Below are 23,165 nucleotides of genomic sequence, written 5' to 3' on the forward strand. Positions count from 1 at the left end.
CAAAGTTTCCCAAACCTCAAAATGCCTATAAATACACCCCTCACCACACCCACAATTCAGTTTAACGAATAGCCAAGAAGTGGGGTGATAAAAAAGTGCGAAAGCATATAAAATAAGGAATTGGAATAATTGTGCTTTATACAAAATCATAACCACCACAAAAAAAGGGCGGGCCTCATGGACTCTTGCTAATATGAAAGAAATGAATTTATCAGGTAAGTTCTTACATAAATTATGTTTTCTTTCATGTAATTAGCAAGAGTCCATGAGCTAGTGACGTATGGGATAATGACTACCCAAGATGTGGATCTTTCCACACAAGAGTCACTAGAGAGGGAGGGATAAAATAAAGACAGCCAATTCCTGCTGAAAATAATCCACACCCAAAATAAAGTTTAACGAAAAACATAAGCAGAAGATTCAAACTGAAACCGCTGCCTGAAGTACTTTTCTACCAAAAACTGCTTCAGAAGAAGAAAATACATCAAAATGGTAGAATTTAGTAAAAGTATGCAAAGAGGACCAAGTTGCTGCTTTGCAAATCTGGTCAACCGAAGCTTCATTCCTAAACGCCCAGGAAGTAGAAACTGACCTAGTAGAATGAGCTGTAATCCTTTGAGGCGGAGTTTTACCCGACTCAACATAGGCAAGATGAATTAAAGATTTCAACCAAGATGCCAAAGAAATGGCAGAAGCTTTCTGGCCTTTTCTAGAACCGGAAAAGATAACAAATAGACTAGAAGTCTTAAGGAAAGATTTCGTAACTTCAACATAATATTTCAAAGCTCTAACAACATCCAAAGAATGCAACGATTTCTCCTTAGAATTCTTAGGATTAGGACATAATGAAGGAACCACAATTTCTCTACTAATGTTGTTGGAATTCACAACTTTAGGTAAAAATTCAAAAGAAGTTCGCAACACCGCCTTATCCTGATGAAAAATCAGAAAAGGAGACTCACAAGAAAGAGCAGATAATTCAGAAACTCTTCTGGCAGAAGAGATGGCCAAAAGGAACAAAACTTTCCAAGAAAGTAATTTAATGTCCAATGAATGCATAGGTTCAAACGGAGGAGCTTGAAGAGCTCCCAGAACCAAATTCAAACTCCAAGGAGGAGAAATTGACTTAATAACAGGTTTTATACGAACCAAAGCTTGTACAAAACAATGAATATCAGGAAGAATAGCAATCTTTCTGTGAAAAAGAACAGAAAGAGCAGAGATTTGTCCTTTCAAAGAACTTGCGGACAAACCCTTATCTAAACCATCCTGAAGAAACTGTAAAATTCTCGGTATTCTAAAAGAATGCCAGGAAAAATGATGAGAAAGACACCAAGAAATATAAGTCTTCCAGACTCTATAATATATCTCTCGAGATACAGATTTACGAGCCTGTAACATAGTATTAATCACAGAGTCAGAGAAACCTCTTTGACCAAGAATCAAGCGTTCAATCTCCATACCTTTAAATTTAAGGATTTCAGATCCTGATGGAAAAAAGGACCTTGTGACAGAAGGTCTGGTCTTAACGGAAGAGTCCACGGTTGGCAAGAGGCCATCCGGACAAGATCCGCATACCAAAACCTGTGAGGCCATGCCGGAGCTACCAGCAGAACAAACGAGCATTCCTTCAGAATCTTGGAGATTACTCTTGGAAGAAGAACTAGAGGCGGAAAGATATAGGCAGGATGATACTTCCAAGGAAGTGATAATGCATCCACTGCCTCCGCCTGAGGATCCCGGGATCTGGACAGATACCTGGAAAGTTTCTTGTTTAGATGAGACGCCATCAGATCTATTTCTGGAAGTTCCCACATTTGAACAATCTGAAGAAATACCTCTGGGTGAAGAGACCATTCGCCCGGATGCAACGTTTGGCGACTGAGATAATCCGCTTCCCAATTGTCTATACCTGGGATATGAACCGCAGAGATTAGACAGGAGCTGGATTCCGCCCAAACCAAAATTCGAGATACTTCTTTCATAGCCAGAGGACTGTGAGTCCCTCCTTGATGATTGATGTATGCCACAGTTGTGACATTGTCTGTCTGAAAACAAATGAACGATTCTCTCTTCAGAAGAGGCCAAAACTGAAGAGCTCTGAAAATTGCACGGAGTTCCAAAATATTGATTGGTAATCTCACCTCCTGAGATTCCCAAACTCCTTGTGCCCCACACAGCTCCCCAACCTGTGAGACTTGCATCTGTTGAAATTACAGTCCAGGTCGGAAGCACAAAAGAAGCCCCCTGAATTAAACGATGGTGATTTGTCCACCATGTTAGAGAGTGTCGAACAATCGGTTTTAAAGATATTAATTGAGATATCTTCGTGTAATCCTTGCACCATTGCTTCAGCATACAGAGCTGAAGAGGTCGCATGTGAAAACGAGCAAAGGGGATCGCGTTCGATGCAGCAGTCATAAGACCTAGAATTTCCATGCATAAGGCTACCGAAGGGAATGATTGTGACTGAAGGTTTCGACAAGCTGCAATCAATTTTAGACGTCTCTTGTCTGTTAAAGACAGAGTCATGGACACTGAATCCATCTGGAAACCCAGAAAGGTTACCCTTGTCTGAGGAATCAAAGAACTTTTTGGTAAATTGATCCTCCAACCATGATCTTGAAGAAACAACACAAGTCGATTCGTATGAGATTCTGCTAAATGTAAAGACTGAGCAAGTACCAAGATATCGTCCAAATAAGGAAATACCACAATACCCTGTTCTCTGATTACAGACAGAAGGGCACCGAGAACCTTTGTAAAAATTCTTGGAGCTGTAGCTAGGCCAAACGGCAGAGCCACAAACTGGTAATGCTTGTCCAGGAAAGAGAATCTCAGGAACTGATAATGATCTGGATGAATCGGAATATGCAGATATGCATCCTGTAAATCTATTGTGGACATATAATTCCCTTGCTGAACAAAAGGCAAGATAGTCCTTACAGTTACCATCTTGAACGTTGGTATTCTTACATAACGATTCAATATTTTTAGATCCAGAACTGGTCTGAAGGAATTCTCCTTCTTCGGTACAATGAAGAGATTTGAATAAAACCCCATACCCTGTTCCGGAACTGGAACTGGCATAATTACTCCAGCCAACTCTAGATCTGAAACACATTTCAGAAATGCTTGAGCTTTCACTGGATTTACTGGGACACGGGAAAGAAAAAATCTCTTTGCAGGAGGTCTCATCTTGAAACCAATTCTGTACCCTTCTGAAACAATGCTCTGAATCCAAAGATTGTGAACAGAATTGATCCAAATTTCTTTGAAAAAACATAACCTGCCCCCTACCAGCTGAGCTGGAAAGAGGGCCGCACCTTCATGTGGACTTAGAAGCAGGCTTTGCCTTTCTAGCTGGCTTGGATTTATTCCAGACTGGAGATGGTTTCCAAACTGAAACTGCTCCTGAGGATGAAGGATCAGGCTTTTGTTCTTTGTTGAAACGAAAGGAACGAAAACGATTATTAGCCCTGCTTTTACCTTTAGATTTTTTATCCTGTGGTAAAAAAGTTCCTTTCCCACCAGTAACAGTTGAAATAATGGAATCCAACTGAGAACCAAATAATTTGTTACCCTGGAAAGAAATGGAAAGTAAAGTTGATTTAGAAGCCATATCAGCATTCCAAGTTTTAAGCCATAAAGCTCTTCTAGCTAAAATAGCTAGAGACATAAACCTGACATCAACTCTGATAATATCAAAAATGGCATCACAGATAAAATTATTAGCATGCTGAAGAAGAATAATAATATCATGAGAATCACGATGTGTTACTTGTTGCGCTAAAGTTTCCAACCAAAAAGTTGAAGCTGCAGCAACATCAGCCAAAGATATAGCAGGTCTAAGAAGATTACCTGAACACAGATAAGCTTTTCTTAGAAAGGATTCAATTTTCCTATCTAGAGGATCCTTAAACGAAGTACCATCTGACGTAGGAATAGTAGTACGTTTAGCAAGGGTAGAAATAGCCCCATCAACTTTAGGGATCTTGTCCCAAAATTCTAATCTGTCAGACGGCACAGGATATAATTGCTTAAAACGTTTAGAAGGAGTAAATGAATTACCCAATTTATCCCATTCTTTGGAAATTACTGCAGAAATAGCATTAGGAACAGGAAAAACTTCTGGAATAACCACAGGAGCTTTAAATACCTTATCCAAACGTTTAGAATTAGTATCAAGAGGACCAGAATCCTCTATTTCTAAAGCAATTAGTACTTCTTTAAGTAAAGAACGAATAAATTCCATTTTAAATAAATATGAAGATTTGTCAGCATCAACCTCTGAGACAGAATCCTCTGAACCAGAGGAGTCATCAGAATCAGAATGATGATGTTCATTTAAAAATTCATCTGTAGGGAGAGAAGTTTTAAAAGATTTTTTATGTTTACTAGAAGGAGAAATAACAGACATAGCCTTCTTTATGGATTCAGAAACAAAATCTCTTATATTATCAGGAACATTCTGCACCTTAGAAGTTGAAGGAACTGCAACAGGCAATGGTACTTTACTAAAGGAAATATTATCTGCTTTAACAAGTTTGTCATGACAATCAATACAAACAACAGCTGGAGGAATAGCTACCAAAAGTTTACAGCAGATACACTTAGCTTTGGTAGATTCAGCACTAGACAGCGATTTTCCTGTAGTATCTTCTGACTCAGATGCAACGTGAGACATCTTGCAATATGTAAGAGAAAAAACAACATATATATAAAGCAAAATTGATCAAATTCCTTAAATGACAGTTTCAGGAATGGGAAAAAATGCCAAAGAACAAGCTTCTAGCAACCAGAAGCAATGAAAAATGAGACTTAAATAATGTGGAGACAAAAGCGACGCCCATATTTTTTCGCGCCAAATAAGACGCCCACATTATTTGGCGCCTAAATGCTTTTGGCGCCAAAAATGACGCCACATCCGGAACGCCGACATTTTTGGCGCAAAATGACGTAAAAAAATGACGCAACTTCCGGCGACACGTATGACGCCGGAAACGGAAATAGAATTTTTGCGCCAAAAAAGTCCGCGCCAAGAATGACGCAATAAAATGAAGCATTTTCAGCCCCCGCGAGCCTAACAGCCCACAGGGAAGAGTCAAATTTTTGAAGGTAAGAAAAAATGATTAAATCAAATGCATTATCCCAAATATGAAACTGACTGTCTGAAAATAAGGAAAGTTGAACATTCTGAGTCAAGGCAAATAAATGTTTGAATACATATATTTAGAACTTTATAAACAAAGTGCCCAACCATAGCTTAGAGTGTCACAGAAAATAAGATTTACTTACCCCAGGACACTCATCTACATGTTTCTAGAAAGCCAAACCAGTACTGAAACGAGAATCAGCAGAGGTAATGGTATATATAAGAGTATATCGTCGATCTGAAAAGGGAGGTAAGAGATGAATCTCTACGACCGATAACAGAGAACCTATGAAATAGACCCCGTAGAAGGAGATCACTGCATTCAAATAGGCAATACTCTCCTCACATCCCTCTGACATTCACTGCACGCTGAGAGGAAAACCGGGCTCCAACTTGCTGCGGAGCGCATATCAACGTAGAATCTAGCACAAACTTACTTCACCACCTCCATCGGAGGCAAAGTTTGTAAAACTGAATTGTGGGTGTGGTGAGGGGTGTATTTATAGGCATTTTGAGGTTTGGGAAACTTTGCCCCTCCTGGTAGGAATGTATATCCCATACGTCACTAGCTCATGGACTCTTGCTAATTACATGAAAGAAAAAATGCCAGTGAACAAGCTTCTAGCAACCAGAAGCAATAAATAATGAGACTTAAATAATGTGGAGACAAAAGCGACGCCCATATTTTTTTAGCGCCAAACAAGACGCCCACATTATTTGGCGCCTAAATGCTTTTGGCGCCAAAAATGACGCCACATCCGGAACGCCGACATTTTTGGCGCAAAAGGACGTCAAAAATGACGCAACTTCCGGCGACACGTATGACGCCGGAAACAGAAAAGATTTTTTGCGCCAAAAAAATCCGCGCCAAGAATGACGCAATAAAATGAAGCATTTTCAGCCCCCGCGAGCCTAACAGCCCACAGGGAAAAAAAGTCAAATTTTTTAAGGTAAGAAAAAAATGATTGATTCAAATGCATTATCCCAAATATGAAACTGACTGTCTGAAAATAAGGAATGTTGAACATTCTGAGTCAAGGCAAATAAATGTTTGAATACATATATTTAGAACTTTATAAACAAAGTGCCCAACCATAGCTTAGAGTGTCACAGAAAATAAGATTTACTTACCCCAGGACACTCATCTACATGTTTGTAGAAAGCCAAACCAGTACTGAAACGAGAATCAGCAGAGGTAATGGTATATAAATAAGAGTATATCGTCGATCTGAAAAGGGAGGTAAGAGATGAATCTCTACGACCGATAACAGAGAACCTATGAAATAGACCCCGTAGAAGGAGATCACTGCATTCAAATAGGCAATACTCTCCTCACATCCCTCTGACATTCACTGCACGCTGAGAGGAAAACCGGGCTCCAACTTGCTGCGGAGCGCATATCAACGTAGAATCTAGCACAAACTTACTTCACCACCTTCATAGGAGGCAAAGTTTGTAAAACTGAATTGTGGGTGTGGTGAGGGGTGTATTTATAGGCATTTTAAGGTTTGGGAAACTTTGCCCCTCCTGGTAGGAATGTATATCCCATACGTCACTAGCTCATGGACTCTTGCTAATTACATGAAAGAAATGCAAGTAAAAAAATGTTTTTGTTCATTAAACTTAGTTTGATGATAGAGTCTGTTGTGTGATCATTTAATTAGGTTTATAATGCTTTTAGCATTTAAAGTCTTCATTTCAAAACTTTAAAAATAATGTATTAGGTGTTGCTTATGACAATTTTGAGAGGGGCCTGGAATCTAAGTCCCTCGCTTCCCATTGACTTACATTATAAACTGGGTTTCAATTTACAATGGTTTCGATTTACAACCATTCCTTCTGGAACCTAACCCTGGCGTAAACTGAAGGCTACCTGTACTGCAGCAGCTCAGAGAGCCAGTGGGGGTTGTATAATGTGAGCAATTAACAAACTGAGTCATTTCCAGATGGTACAAGCTAGACGTGCATTTGGATCCTACATTAGGATCCACAAGCGGATGTATGAACAATTCAGCTCTTTTCAGAGCCGTTTTGATTCGTGTGCAAGAGATCTGGATTTGCATAAATCTTAACAAGGTGATCTTGCCCAAGAATCAATCTGGCTCTGAAAAGAGCCGAATTGCGCATGCTTCCCTATTCGGAACCTATGAAGGATCTGAATACACATGTCTAGTACAAGCACCTTATGCTCTCTGAGCAAGTACTCTGTTTTAAATGTTGGTGAACGGTGCATACTTAAATACACTTTTGAAACAGCTACAGCTTTAATTAGAAGCATTTTTGCTAATACATTTATATTACAAAAATACTTCTGTTCAAAACTTAAAACGCATCCATGTGGATTCCAACTTTGGCTGGAATGTCCCTTTTAGCTCTACAGTACATAGAAACTAACTTTTTGTTTTGCTGTAAACATGTCTTTACATCTAGCATTTATTTAGCATTCAATGTATTTTTAACGTTGCATGAAGATCTTTAAATTATGTTGTACTCCTTTTTTCTCTCCTGAAAGAGAAGCTTTCAAAATACAATATTATGTATATTTCTCTCAGTGGTCAAAGAAATATATCTGTAGTTATAATTAATCTGTTACTCAATTTTAATTTTAACATAGGGCATTATATAAAGACAGAAAACTAAAATGTTTAAACCCTTGCGTAATGCTTTGCTGTGGTGGCTTTAGGATTCCTTTATTACTGAGACAGCAATCAGGGTGTGATAAACAGACATCACACTTATAAGCCAGACAGAAAACTGAGGACTCAGCAACACATTTTTACAAGGCAGATAAGTTTTTTTTTAAATGGACATAACAGCACAAAAAAGGAAATGCTCTAATGTGTTAGAACATTTTACAATTGTATTGTTGCCTGCATTTAACTAATGTGTTTACTCACACGACATAGTCAGCTACGGAGCACCAATGCACTATTGGGAGCAAGCTGGACACATCTGGTGGGCCAATCACAAGGGGCATGTGTGTGCAGCCACAATCACAGCTAGCTCCCAGTAGCGCAAAGATTTCCAAAGTTTGTGTAAGCAGAGAAAAAAATAAAAATAAAAATCACACTGATTGTTATGCATGTACATTGGCCAGTCCTTTACAGTTATCTTATAAATTAAACTTTATATTTATAAACCGCTAATGGAGTATCTGTCATTTTAAGGAACTTTATACCAGCTGCAGAGTATAAAATGTATGAAAAATTGCATTTTCAGTATTATTTGTGTATATGAATTAGCTGGTCTTGTTTTTTTAAATCGTAGCCCATTAAAATTGGTTGAGCTTGCAGGTAATATCACATCTCATTATGTTATCAATTTGTGTACATACACTTGCTTCCTTACCTTTTATCTGTCTATAAACCAAAGCCCAAATACTTAGAGAGAACAATGGAAAATTAACATTATATTACTTGACCATCCTACACCCCACCGAGAGGGCAATTTCTTGTAGGCCGCCTCTAATCTGAATGCATTTTGACAGTTTTTCACATCTAGAGGGCGTTAGTTTATGCGTGTCATATAGATAACATTGAGCTCATGCATGTAAAGTTACCTAGGAGTCAGCACTGATTGGCAAAAATGCAAGTCTGTCAAAAGAACTGAAGGGGGCAGTTTGCAGAGGCAAAACGTGTATTATTATAACTGTGTTGGTTATGCAAAACTGGGGAATGGGTAATAACGGGATTATCTATCTTTTTAAACAGCAAACATTATGGTGTTGACTGTCCCTTTAATACACTCCAGCAGGTAAAATATATAATTGGAAACAATTTAAAGGGGTGAAAATTATTAAGAATAAAATCATATTTTACCTTTACTATAAATGGAAGAACTTTCTTTCCTGCTGAGTTTAAGATAAAGTTTTGTTTTTGGTTCACTTCCAAACTCTGCATCAACAATTTTTTTAAACTTCCCATACTGTCGTTTTTGAAATCCACAAGTTTTTCTGTAAAAGAGAATTTAATAACAATTTTTTATTTTTACAAAATTTTGCTGAATATTTTATACTGCACATACACTTTATAAAACCTCTATTTATAATGTAGGTATTCCAAATTAAATAATGTTTAAAAGGAGAAATTGGCTCTCCACTACCATTATGTACGTACAGCTTTCAATCACTCCGCTCTTTTTTTTTTTTTTAATACATACAGAAAATGAAGCAGTCAGCCAGGAAACAAAAGCTCTGCGAACTGTTCTATGGCCTGGTTACCACCTGGGAGTGGCTTATTTTTTGCAGAGTTTTGAACTTTATACAAGACTGCATATCTTTTTTATTAAGATCTGTGTATAAGGCATCACATTTTCTAAGGATAAATGTTTGTGTTTTAAATCATTTTGATAGATTGATTCTTAGGGAGTTTTGCGATTAACAGATAATAATTAAAACAATATATAAAGCATTTTAAAATGTCCACTTTTACATGCAACAAAAAATGACTTGTGTGTCTATGTAACTTGAAGAAAGTGATTTATGGAAGTGCATATATAGAGCTATAAGAGTTAGTTACTTTACCTAACCATGTCCTATATTGAGGAGAAAAACAGTGCAAGTGTGAAGGAAGGTAACCCCATAGTTAATAATAAAAAAAAAATCTCACTTAGAATTTTAAGGAGGTGGACACACATAAGGCACCATAATCTTCTGATTAATTGTGTCTGCAGAGATAAAATAGGAATCTCAGAGAGAAATCAAGCCAAATAAATGACTAGTAGACGAAGAATCTTGCCAAGAGCTGAAGATCTAGAACATGCAGACTTTTAAAAGGAGAGACCGTAAGCATCCGCAAGACCAAATTTAGACTCCAAGGTGAAAGAAACCAGCAAAGCAAAAATCTGTCCCTTCAGAGAACAAGCAGATAAACCTCTCTCTGAATGTTTCCATTATTCTTGGAATTCAAAAGGACAAAAATTCCTAGCCATACACCATGCCAGATATGATCTCTAGAACTTATGATAGATACATCTGGTAACGCGGTTGCTTTGATCAAGGCCTCAATTATCTTATCAAAAAAGCCTCTATTGGCCCAAATAAATCTTGATGAAAGAAAGGACCCTAACACAGAAGGTCTCTCCTGAGAGGAAGACAACACAGAGGGCAAGATGACACCTGAACTAGGTCCACATACCAAATTCTGCAAAGGCAACCAGGAGCAATCAGAATCACTAACACCTGTTTCGATGATGGCTTGATTCTGGCTACCACTCTGGGTAGCAGCACAAATGGAGAAAAGATGTACATCTGGTTGAACAACAAAGGCATCAATAACGCAGTCAGCAGTATTGCCTGATGATTCAAGAATCTAGCAAAATAACAGGGAAGCTTGTGGTTTAGGTGAAAGACCATAAGTTCTAGCTCTGGTCTCCCCCAGTGTTTTACAATCTGGTTGATTATCTGTTGTAGAGACAATTCTCCTAGATGTAATCCACCTTCCAGGTGTTCACTCTGAATTCCATGATTATAAGTAACTTTGCTTCTTGAGAAGACCAAACTTCAGAGACCCCTAGACAGCCTCCCAACATGGATTCTATTGAGCTGTCAAGATTACTGTTCAGTTTCAGCACTGGAAAGAAGAATGCCACCTATCCAGGTGACTTGTGCCCTGATTCAGGGAAACCATGTAAAACAAGTTCTCCTCATCACTATTCCATTGACACAAAAGAGAAAGTTGCAGAGTTGTTAGATGTAATCTTGAGTCACAAACTGGTAATGCCTATCAATAAAGGAAAACCTCAGGAACTTCATGTGATCCCTGTAAAACCAAATGGGCAAATATGCATCCTTCAAGTCTATGGTTGACATAAGCTAACTTTCTTGTACTAGAGAGAGAATAGTGTGTATAGTTTCAATATTGAAAGTTGGAAGCTCCAGAAAGTTGGAAGCTCCACAAGTTCTCCTCATCACTATTCCATTGACACAAAAGAGAAAGTTGCAGAGTTGTTAGATGTAATCTTGAGTCACAAACTGGTAATGCCTATCAATAAAGGAAAACCTCAGGAACTTCATGTGATCCCTGTAAAACCAAATGGGCAAATATGCATCCTTCAAGTCTATGGTTGACATAAGCTAACTTTCTTGTACTAGAGAGAGAATAGTGTGTATAGTTTCAATATTGAAAGTTGGAAGCTCCAGAAACTTGTTTAGGGATATTAGAGTCACAGTGGGAGGAAGTGTTCCTCCTTTTTGGTAATCAACAACAGGTTTGAGTAAAAACCTTAATCCTGTACATCCAACAAACTAGGAAAATAACACCTTTCTTCTCTAGATCCACCATGGAAGAGTAAAGCCTGAACCTTGATAGGGTCCCCAGACACACGAGAAAGAGGAAATCTTTCTTGGGGAAGCCTGCAACAAAGCTAATTCTGTACCCTTGTGATACCAATTCTAGAACCCAGGAATCTGAAATGGAGAACAAACAAACCTTAATTTCCTGCCTGACCCAACAGGAAATGTATCCTGAGAAGAACACAGCTTCATAATGGTTTGGAAGCGGGAGTGACGAAAGAGGCTTTTTTAGATCCAGATTGCCAAAGGTTTTTTATCCTGCAACAAAAAAACAATCTGTGGATGTAATATCATCCAGGTCAGTCCAAAAATGTATTTTCTTTTTTTTTTAATAATAATTTTTATTGAGGAAAGGTTTCGGCATACAGATAAAACAATAAAGCATTACACAATTACATTCAAATAGTAGCAATAACAAGATATATTATGCATAAAACATATTGAGCTTTGTAATCTAAAATTGATGATATCCATTGTGTAACTTGAAGACATAGTTTATAGATGCCCTTGATAATATAAGCCTTCTTTGCCAAGTCAAGAGGCCACTCTTGGACCCCAGCCCAGAAAAAAAAAAAATGATGTGCACAGAAGGCTATTTAGAGTAGGAGGACCTTCTCATGGGTCACACTACGTTTACCTCAATTTTAACATTTTCATTATGTTGCCACTGACGGTTGTTATATATAAAAGTAGGGTGAATAAGATTAACAGCATAGGATTACGTGAACATATATATATATTTGGACAATCTTGCATGGCTTGTAGGAGAAATGGAGCTAAATATATTGATAAACTGCAAGGTTATGCTAGTAAAGAAGGTAAATAAGGTGCGGTATATGCAAGAAAAACCGCGTATTTAATCCTCCTGCCAAAGGAGGTTTATTATGTGGGGTGGGGGGTAGGAGGTGGTGAGTTGCATATGATAAGCGGAGAGAAAAAAAAAACGCCTGATTTTCTTCTGGGTATGCCAGTCAAAAGCACATGTAAGGAGTTGCAATTGGGTCAACTACTGAAGTTGTTTGTTTGAACTAGGTAGGTAAAGACCCATTATGTCTCTAAGTAAGGTCTCATGAGCGTGTGAATAGCCAGGAGAGAAGTAGATATAAATTAACTACTTACAAAAGTAATGTTGCATTAAGACTTTTGCAAGTGAGTGGACCCCAAGTAGTGGGAATGTTAATGCAGGACCAGCCTGCATCAGAAGCATATCAGGGGTTTTGAGTTAATGTTGTGTCTCACAGTATAGCCATGCCCACAGCATCCAGCCATAGGTTTTGAACACACTACTAATTGGAGATAGGAGTCGCTCATCTCTGCAAAGAAAAGAGATGTATCCACACTTTGTTAATGCTTAGAGAGGGGTACAAGTACCAAGGAATAGGCCTGGCATTAAAAATATTAAACTAGGTGACTATGAAGACATAGTCTGTGAGGGGAGAGTGGTAGTGACGGAGCATCATCATTGTGGGAAAGGGCATAACACAGGTAAAATCAGAAGGTAATTATACTGCTGGACATAATAAGTGTTAGGGGGCCCACCTCGGCCGCTGGTAATGCCCCTACTGTAGGAAATTAAACCTCAGCAGTCAAAATATTAGGAGTGACTTTCTTGGATTGCCATAAAATGGAAGAGTTATCCCACTAGAGGAACAATTATTATGGAGCAGTGCTCAATGTTCACAGATCTGTGATAGGATTTGTATCCCCAGATAGGTCATGCTAGGTGTAAGTATCTCATACAAATATTTTTAAGCAGATATAAAGTCAAATGGGACCACAACATAAAAGGGTAAGACAGTGCAAAAAGCATTCACTAAGGTACTTAAGCTTGTGTACCTGACGCCACTTATAGCAAGCTGATATATAGGTAGTCAAAGTTTGAGAGATACTGTGTCTAGGACTTAAAGCATTCCTAAATTCAGCATATCCTCTTACCAAGGAAAGTCTCCAATATTAATACCTTACAGCTAACTTATAAGCTAGTAGTGCTTCAAAATAGTTGAGGATTTTAAATTAGAGTACTACCAGGAGTAAATGGTTATTTTTTTTATGATACTGACTGTTATTTGGTTCTATGGGTACATATAGGTCTTGAATTAACTTACAAACAGGTGCTTAGCACCTATGAACTAAATGTATTAGAGCAAACATATAACTAGGAACTGTGCTTTAACCTGAGGACATTAAATGAACATAGTTATTGTGCCAAAATAAGGCATGTATTGGATAGTAGATCTGATTTGTAGGAGTGCATAGTATCCAAATATACTTTAGTGTTAAAAATGTAGGATATCGCAATTAAAGGGACAGTAAACCTTAAAAATAATGTTATATAATTCTGCACATAGTGCAGAATTATATAACATTATATTAGCGCAATCTTTATAAAACAAAATTTCCCCTTTGAATTTTAAAAAAACCCTGCTGTTTTACAGACCCACTCTCTGTGATCTGCTGAGCGGGTCTGTTTTTTCAAACAGCGCATCGGGCCAGCTGTATAGTCACAGCCCGGCCCGACCGCGCCATAGCACTAAGTGCAGCTCGCTCCTGCTGTCTGACAGAGCAGGAGCGAGCTGCACTTAGTGCTATGGCGCGATTGGGCCGGGCTGTGACTATACAGCTGGCCCGATGCGCTGTTTGAAAAAAAAACAGACCCGCTCAGCAGATCACAGAGAGCGGGTCTGTAAAACAGCAGGTTTTTTTTTTAAATTCAAAGGGGAAATTTTGTTTTATAAAGATTGCGCTAATATAATGTTATATAATTCTGCACTATGTGCAGAATTATATAACAGTATTTTTAATGTTTACTGACACTTTAAGCATGGTACTTTTGCATCAAATTAGTACAGAAGATACAATATACAAAAACTTTCTGCATGTTGGCTCCAACTATAATAAAAAGAGTCTCTGAAACAGTAACTAAAATAAACAATGAACTTATTTAGGAGAAGAAACTATACTTATATAAACAGCTCCACAGACTATGTCAGACTTAACCAAATAACAGACTGGCGAAATATAGGATAAACAGTGTCTTCATGGTGCATTGAAACAACGTATATACGAGGTAGCCTGTCTATATCTCTCCATAAACAAATAGTTATGTAGTTCATCACTTGAGAACATAGCTGTAACAAGGACAAGAAACCCATAGGTGACATTACCGATAAGTCCGGTTCCCGCTATGACAGGCCAGTCTCATGTCAGTTTATAATTGATAAAAGGTTCACTGTCCACCTTTCACGCTGGCTGCTTTGCTGAAAAGGTAAACTGGTATGTTCCAATATGTACAGCCTTCTCCCTGTCGTGGAGTGATGGGCTAACAGGAGTTCTCTATCCCACGCCAGAACGCAAGGCTGGGTATCGTGAGGTCGTCGTGTCTGCAGAGCTTATAACAGTAAAATACAATTGTAATACAAAACTGGAGCATAGCAGCATGGACTTTCCTCGCTTATCATAGGTGATTCTTTTCCTGTGCACCGGCTATTTATAAGAGTTACGTTCCTTTCAGATTGCAGCCAAAACACTAATATATGGCAAAAAAGCTTTAAGCAAACAAACAAACATAAAATTCGACCCAACCTATATTGGGCAGTCCAGAAATACTCCATGCTGCCGTCATAGCCCATGTCGCTCATAAGTCCTCAACAGGTATAATGGACTTAGTCAAATTCAGGACCGTTCTTTTAACCAATGCCCCTGGGGATCGAGGCTTCTGTGCTCAGCATGCAACGACCACTCTAAGAAGCAGTCTGAAGGGTTATCTCTCACATCATGGCCGGCATTGAGGATGGTAAGTATAGGCACACTCCTTCCCTCAGCAGTGCTACGGAGCAAAGGGAGAGCACTCCAAGTGTGACTGCCGGCTGTGCTTATACTGTGCCCTGTGACTGCGCGTATGCTCGGGAGTGAGGTGCGGTCTGTTCCCAGGTCTGACGACCCGCCTGTTAGCCTAGGTTTAGTGAGTTTATCAGGGCGATCATCCACCACACCCTCTACAAATATGTCCGCCTCACATACGGCACGATCGTTGCCACGGCAGTCAGGTAGTTCGCCATATGGTAGGGATTCAGGCAAGGAGCACGAGGGCCCGGGAGTTAGGAATGCAGTATGGTTACCCCGATCCAGGTCAATGGCATCGCCAATCAGGCTAGGGGCAACATACACCGGTAAGCTAGTCCCAGCCCAGCTCTCCACTAATGCTGACTCCATCCTCGTGAAATGTTCATGTAGGAGCTGCGCCACGGCCCGCTCCCAGTTGATCAGGGCCTCTATTCCGGTCATATCCTTTATAAAGAGAGTCCTTTAGTCAAAAAGATCCACTTGAACTTCACTTGGGTCTGTGATATTAGCGAGAAGTAAAGGGTCTCCTTGTAGTGCAAAAACACATTATCTTAAGGGTAAATAAACATTTTAAAACTAATTGAAGCCAGGAGCTTCACTCATGGACGTCTGTTTCCCTTGGCAGTTGGCTCTGCCCCCCCAAAAATGTATTTTACCTTGCACGGGCAGAGATAGAAGTCTGCTTGTAGGGACCAAGACTTCAGCCATAATGCACAGCTATAGCAGCACTCACGTTTGCATTTATGTGAACCATTTCAACTATTTTGTGACAAAGCTTTTAGCAACCTTAATCAGCTTACCCCAATATTGAATCTCTTCCAAGGATCCTTACACAGATGCACCTTACAAACATAAATAACCTGCCAACTGAAAGAAGCACCTATGTAAACTTTCAAGCTTCCAATGCATTGGGCCTTTAGAGGAAAAGAGGATAGCAGTCTGCCTTGCGAAAGTGGAGATCGCTCCAGAAAAATTATGGATAGTGTTCTAGACCTCTAAATTAGCAGTCTGGCAAAAAAACATAGGGGGATATCTATCAAGCTGCAAATACGCTGGAATTCCACAGCGTAATTGTGGCAAGCTTGATACAACCTAGTTATCAAAGCCTACAGACTTATCATACGATTCGCCGATTTCAATCCGACACAGATCAATGCTTACGTCATTACAGATGTTCCGCATACACATTCAGCACTATTTGACACTTTTTAAAATTTATCAAATAGTTAACCGGTACGCTTGCGTCTATTTCGGCCCAGCGTATCTGGTTTTCAATCTGCCACCCTGGAGGCCGCGGATGCCATAGGAATCAATGGGAGTCTGAAAGCAGCGAAAGCTTATGTTCGATGCTGCCAGATATCCCATTGATTTCTATGGTAGAAAACCAGTAACGTTTACACATAACACCCTAACATAAGCCCCGCGTCTAAACATCCCTAATCTGCCGCCCTGAGATCGCCGCCACCTACATAATGTTATGAACCCCTATTCCGCCGCTCCAGGACCCCGACGCAACCGAAAGTTATTAACCCCTATCCCGCCGCTCTTGGACCCCGCTGCAACTAAATAAATGTATTAAACCCTAAACCCTTGGCCTCCCACATCACTAGCATTAACTAAACCTATTAACCCCTAAACCGCCAAACCCCCACATCGCCATAAACTAAATTAAGATATTAACCCCTAAACCAAACAACCCGCTAACTTTACATTAAAATTACAACATCCCTATCTTATAATAAATTAAAACTTACCTGTAGAATTAAATTAAACTATATTAAACTATTAATTAACCTACCCTAACTATTATACTAAAATTACATTAAACTACCAATTAAATTAACTATATTACATATTAAAAACCCTAACCCTACTCAAATTATTTAAATATACTATTAAAAATTACTAAAATTACAAAAAACAAACAAACACTGAGTTACAAAAACAAACAAACACTAACGCCTAGATTTAGAGTTCTGCGTTAGCCGTCAAAAGCAGCGTTAAGGGGTCCTAACGCTGCTTTTGGCCGCCCGCTGGTATTTAGAGTCAGGCAGGAAAGGGTCTAACGCTCACTTACAAGCCATGACTTTTCCATACCGCAGATCCCCTTACGCCAATTGCGTATCCTATCTTTTCAATGGGATCTTCCTAACGCCGGTATTTAGAGTCTTGGCTGAAGTGAGCGGTAGAGCCTCTACCGACAAGACTCCAGCCGCAAAAAAAGTCCGTATTTAAGAGCTTTATGGGCTAACGCCGGTTTATAAAGCTCTTAATTACTGTGCTCTAAAATACACTAACACCCATAAACTACCTATGTACCCCTAAACCGAGGTCCCCCCACATCGCCGCCACTATAATATTTTTAACCTCTAATCTGCCGACCGCACACCGCCGCCACCTACATTATCCCTATGAACCCCTAATCTGCTGCTCCTAACATCGCCGACACCTACATAATATTTATTAACCCCTAATTTGCCCCCCCCCAACGTCACCGCTACCTAACAACACTTATTAACCCCTAATCTGCCGACCGGACCTCGCCGCCACTATAATAAATTTATTAACCCCTAAACCGCTGCACTCCCGCCTTGCAAACCCTATAATAAATAGTATTAACCCCTAATCTGCCCCCCCCAACGCCGCCGCCACCTAACTTCAAGTATTAACCCCTAATCTGCCGACCAGACCTCGCCGCTACTCTAACAAATGTATTAACCCCTAAAGCTAAGTCTAACCCTAACACCCCCCTAAGTTAAATATAATTTTAATCTAACGAAATAAATAAAATCTTATTAACTAAAGTCTTCCTATTTAAAACTAAATACTTACCTGTAAAATAAACCCTAATATAGCTACAATATAACCAATAATTATATTGTAGCTATTTTAGGATTTATATTTATTTTACAGGCAACTTTGTATTTATTTTAACTAGGTACAATAGCTATTAAATAGTTATTAACTATTTAATAGCTACCTAGTTAAAATAATTACAAAATTACCTGTAAAATAAATCCTAACCTAAGTTACAATTAAACCTAACACTACACTAACAATAAATTAATTAAATAAATTACCTACAATTACATACAATTAAATAAACTAAACTAAATTACAAAAACAAACAAACACTATATTACAAAAAATAAAAAAAGATTACAAGAATATTAGGCTAATTACACCTACTCTAAGCCCCCTAATAAAATAAAAAGCCCCCCAAAATAATAAAGGTCCTTACCCTATTCTAAATTAAAAAGTAACCAGCTCTTTTACCAGCCCTTAAAAGGGCTTTTTGCGGGGCATGCCCCTAAGTAATCAGCTCTTTTGCCTGTAAAAAAAAATACAACCCCCCCAACATTAAAACCCACCACCCACATACTCCTACTCTAACCCAAACCCCCCTTAAATAAATCTAACACTACCCCCTGAAGATCTCCCTACCTTGAGTCGTGTTCACCCAGCCGGGCACCGATGGACCAAAAGAGGACATCCGGAGCGGCAGAAGTCTTCATCCTATCCGGGCAGAAGAGGACATCCGGACCGGCAGACATCTTCATCCAGCAGCATAGAACATAGAAACATAGATATTGACGGCAGATAAGAGCCATAGGCCCAGCAAGTCTGCCCGACCTTACCTAACAGTATAAACTTATCTAGTTCGTAGGATAGCCCTATGCTTGTCCCATGCATTTTTAAAGTCCCCCACAGTGTTTGTTGCTACTACCTCTTGAGGAAGTTTATTCTATCTTCATCCATCCGGAGCGGAGCCATCTTCTTCCAGCCGACGCCTACTTGCCACCTTCTTCCAGCCGACGCCTACTTGCCGAATGAAGGTTCCTTTAAATGACGTCATCCAAGATGGCGTCCCTCGAATTCCGATCGGATCGGAATTAAGGTAGGAAAAATCTAATTGGCTGATCCAATCAGCCAATCAGATTGAGCTTGCATTCTATTGGCTGATCGGAACAGCCAATAGAATGCAAGCTCAATCTGATTGGCTGATTGGATCAGCCAATCGGATTGAACTTGAATCTGATTGGCTGATTTAATCAGCCAATCAGATTTTTCCTACCTAAATTCTGATTGGCTGATAGAATCCTATCAGCCAATCGGAATTCGAGGGACGCCATCTTGGATGACGTCATTTAAAGGAACCTTCATTCGGCGAGTAGGCGTTGGTTGAAGAGGATGGATCCGCGTCGGCTGGAAGATGGCTCGGCTCCGCTCCGCTCCGGATGGATGAAGATAGAAGATGTCGCTTGGATGAAGATGTCTGCCGGTCCAGATGTCCTCTTCTGCCCGGATAGGATGAAGACTTCTGCCGCTACGGATGTCCTCTTTTGGTCCATCGGTGCCCGGCTGGGTGAACACGACTCAAGGTAGGGAGATCTTCAGGGGGGTAGTGTTAGGTTTAAGGGGGGTTTGTGTTAGAGTAGGGGTATGTGGGTGGTGGGTTTTAATGTTGGGGAGGTTGTATTTTTTTTTACAGGCAAAAGAGCTGATTACTTAGGGGCATGCCCCGCAAAAAGCCCTTTTAAGGGATGGTAAAAGAGCTGGTTACTTTTTAATTTAGAATAGGGTAGGGACCTCTATTATTTTGGGGGGCTTTTTTATTTTATTAGGGAACTTAGAGTAGGTGTAATTAGCCTAATATTCTTGTAATCTTTTTTATTTTTTGTAATTTAGTGTTTTTATTTTTGTAATTTAGTTTAGTTGATTTAATTGTAGGTAATTTATTTAATTAATTTATTGATAGTGTAGTGTTAGGTTTAATTGTAATTTAGGTTAGGATTTATTTTACAGGTAATTTTGTAATTATTTTAACTAGGTAGCTATTAAATAGTTAATAACTATTTAATAGCTATTGTACCTAGTTAAAATAAATACAAAGTTGCCTGTAAAATAAATATAAATCCTAAAATAGCTACAATATAATTATTGTAGCTATATTAGGGTTTATTTTACAGGTAAGTATTTAGTTTTAAATAGGAAGACTTTAGTTTATAATATTTAATTTATTTCGTTAGATTAAAATTATATTTATTTTAGGGGGGTGTTAGGGTTAGACTTAGCTTTAGGGGTTAATACATTTATTAGAGTAGCGGCGAGGTCCGGTCGGCAGATTAGGGGTTAATACTTGAAGTTAGGTGGCGGCGACGTTGGGGGGGGCAGATTAGGGGTTAATACTATTTATTATAGGGTTTGCGAGGCGGGAATGCGGCGGTTTAGGGGTTAATACATTTATTAGAGTAGCGGCGAGGTCCGGTCGGCAGATTAGGGGTTAATAAGTGTAGGTAAGGTAGCGGCGACATTGGGGGGGGGGCAGATTAGGGGGTAATAAATATAGGGGTCGGCAATGTTAGGGGCAGCAGATTAGGGGTACATAGGTATAATGTAGGTTGCGGCGTTGTCCGGAGCGGCAGATTAGGGGTTAATAGTATAATGCAGGTGTCAGCGATAGCGGAGGCGGCAGATTAGGGGTTAATGAGTGTAAGGTTAGGGGTGTTTAGACTCGGGGTTCATGTTAGGGTGTTAGGTGCAGACTTAGAAAGTGTTTCCCCATAGGAAACAATGGGGCTGCGTTAGTAGCTGAACGCTGCTTTTTTGCAGGTGTTAGTTTTTTTTCATCCCAAACTGCCCCATTGTTTCCTATGGGGGAATCGTGCACGAGCACGTTTTGCCAGCTTACCGCTATCGTAAGCAACGCTGGTATTGAGGGTTGAAGTGGCGGTACATTCGGCTCAACGCACCCTTTTTGGAGCCTAACGCAGCCCTTCAGACAACTCTAAATACCAGCGTTGTCTTAAGGGTGCGTTGGGAAAAAAGCTGCGTTAGCTACGCGGGTCTTTACCGACAAAACTCTAAATCTAGCCGTAAGTTACAAAAACAAAAAAACAGTAAGTTACAAAAAAACACACCACAATATCAAAAATAAAAACGAATTACACCTAATCTAATAGCCCTATCAAAATAAAAAAGCCCCCCAAAATAAAAAAAACCTTAGCCTACAATAAACTACCAATGGCTTTTAAAAGGGCCTTTTGTGGGGCATTTCCCCAAAGAAATCGGCTCTTTTACCTGTAAAAAAAATACAAACACCCCCCAACAGTAAAACCCACCACCCAACCCCCCCCAAATAAAAACCCTATCCCCATTGCCCTGAAAATGACATTTGTATGGGCATTGCCCTTAAAAGGGCATTTAGCTCTTTTACATGCCCAGACCCTACTCTAAAAATAAAACCCACCCAAAAAACCCTTAAATAAACCAAACACTAACCCCCGACGATCCACTTTCAGTTTTTGAAGTTCCGCTTGAAGGAGCCATCCGGGCGGCAAAAAGTCTTCATCCGGGCGGCAAAAAGTCTTCATCCGGGCGTCCTCTTCCATCTTCATCCAGCCGGCGAAGTCTTCATCCACGCGGCCTCTTCTATCTTCATCCATCCGGCGCGGAGCAGGTCCATCCTGAAGACATCCGGCGAGGAGCGGGTCCATCCTGAAGACATCCAGCAAGGAGCTCCTCTTCAATACGGTCTCCGCCATAAACTGGATCTTTCCTATTGGCTGAAAGGTTGCAATCAGCCAATAGGATTGAGCTTTCATCCTATTGGCTGATTGGAACATTGAGCATTGAATTGGATTGTTGCCATATTTACTTGCTCTCGTCCCACTTTTGGATTTTGTTCTCCTCTTTAAACTGTTTATTAAGTCTCAGATTACACAACGCACACTCATAGATAAAAGCATTAAACATAAATATAACATAAAATGCTATGAAATGTAGATGTCTTTCATCATCCCAAAATGGCTCAGGAAACAATAGCTGGCCAGTACTTTAGGAAGAAAGGAAGTGGATTACCCATAATATTAAACTAATTTTACCAGCTAACTCTTTATTGCACTGCTGGCAAAATCCTCAGGAGTCTATTGTCAATGAAATCCTCAGAAAAAGTAAAAAACATAATTTATGCTTACCTGATAAATTCCTTTCTTCTGTAGTGTGATCAGTCCACGGGTCATCATTACTTCTGGGATATTAACTGCTCCCCTACAGGAAGTGCAAGAGGATTCACCCAGCAGAGCTGCATATAGCTCCTCCCCTCTACGTCACTCCCAGTCATTCGACCAAGGACCAACGAGAAAGGAAAAGCCAAGGGTGAAGTGGTGACTGGAGTATAAATTAAAAAATATTTACCTGCCTTAAAAACAGGGCGGGCCGTGGACTGATCACACTACAGAAGAAAGGAATTTATCAGGTAAAGCATAAATTATGTTTTCTTCTGTTAAGTGTGATCAGTCCACGGGTCATCATTACTTCTGGGATACCAATACCAAAGCAAAAGTACACGGATGACGGGAGGGATAGGCAGACTCTTTATACAGAAGGAACCACTGCCTGAAGAACCTTTCTCCCAAAAATAGCCTCCGATGAAGCAAAGGTGTCAAATTTGTAAAATTTGGAAAAAGTATGAAGCGAAGACCAAGTTGCAGCCTTGCAAATCTGTTCAACAGAGGCCTCATTCTTGAAGGCCCAAGTGGAAGCCACAGCTCTAGTAGAATGAGCTGTAATTCTTTCAGGGGGCTGCTGTCCAGCAGTCTCATAAGCTAAACGAATTATGCTACGAAGCCAAAAAGAAAGAGAGGTAGCGGAAGCTTTTTGACCTCTCCTCTGCCCAGAGTAAATGACAAACAGAGAAGACGTTTGTCGGAATTCCTTAGTTGCCTGCAAGTAAAATTTTAGAGCCCGGACTACATCCAGGTTGTGCAGTAGACGTTCCTTCTTTGAAGAAGGATTTGGGCATAAAGAAGGAACAACAATCTCTTGATTGATATTCCTGTTAGTAACTACCTTAGGTAAGAACCCAGGTTTAGT

At 39.7% G+C, this 23,165-nt stretch overlaps 1 protein-coding gene across 1 annotated transcript in view; it reads right to left on the reverse strand.

Moving 5' to 3' along the window:
• The window catches only part of ZGRF1 (zinc finger GRF-type containing 1), a 329,862-nt gene that overhangs the window by 240,547 nt on the left and 66,150 nt on the right, over positions 1-23,165 (reverse strand). The window contains exon 14 of the mRNA XM_053700189.1: positions 8,974-9,107. Within this exon, the coding sequence (XP_053556164.1) occupies positions 8,974-9,107 (134 nt within the window). The remainder of the gene's footprint in view (positions 1-8,973; positions 9,108-23,165) is intronic.

The sequence above is a fragment of the Bombina bombina genome, chromosome 2, assembly GCF_027579735.1.
Source record: "Bombina bombina isolate aBomBom1 chromosome 2, aBomBom1.pri, whole genome shotgun sequence".
Taxonomy (NCBI): domain Eukaryota; kingdom Metazoa; phylum Chordata; class Amphibia; order Anura; family Bombinatoridae; genus Bombina; species Bombina bombina.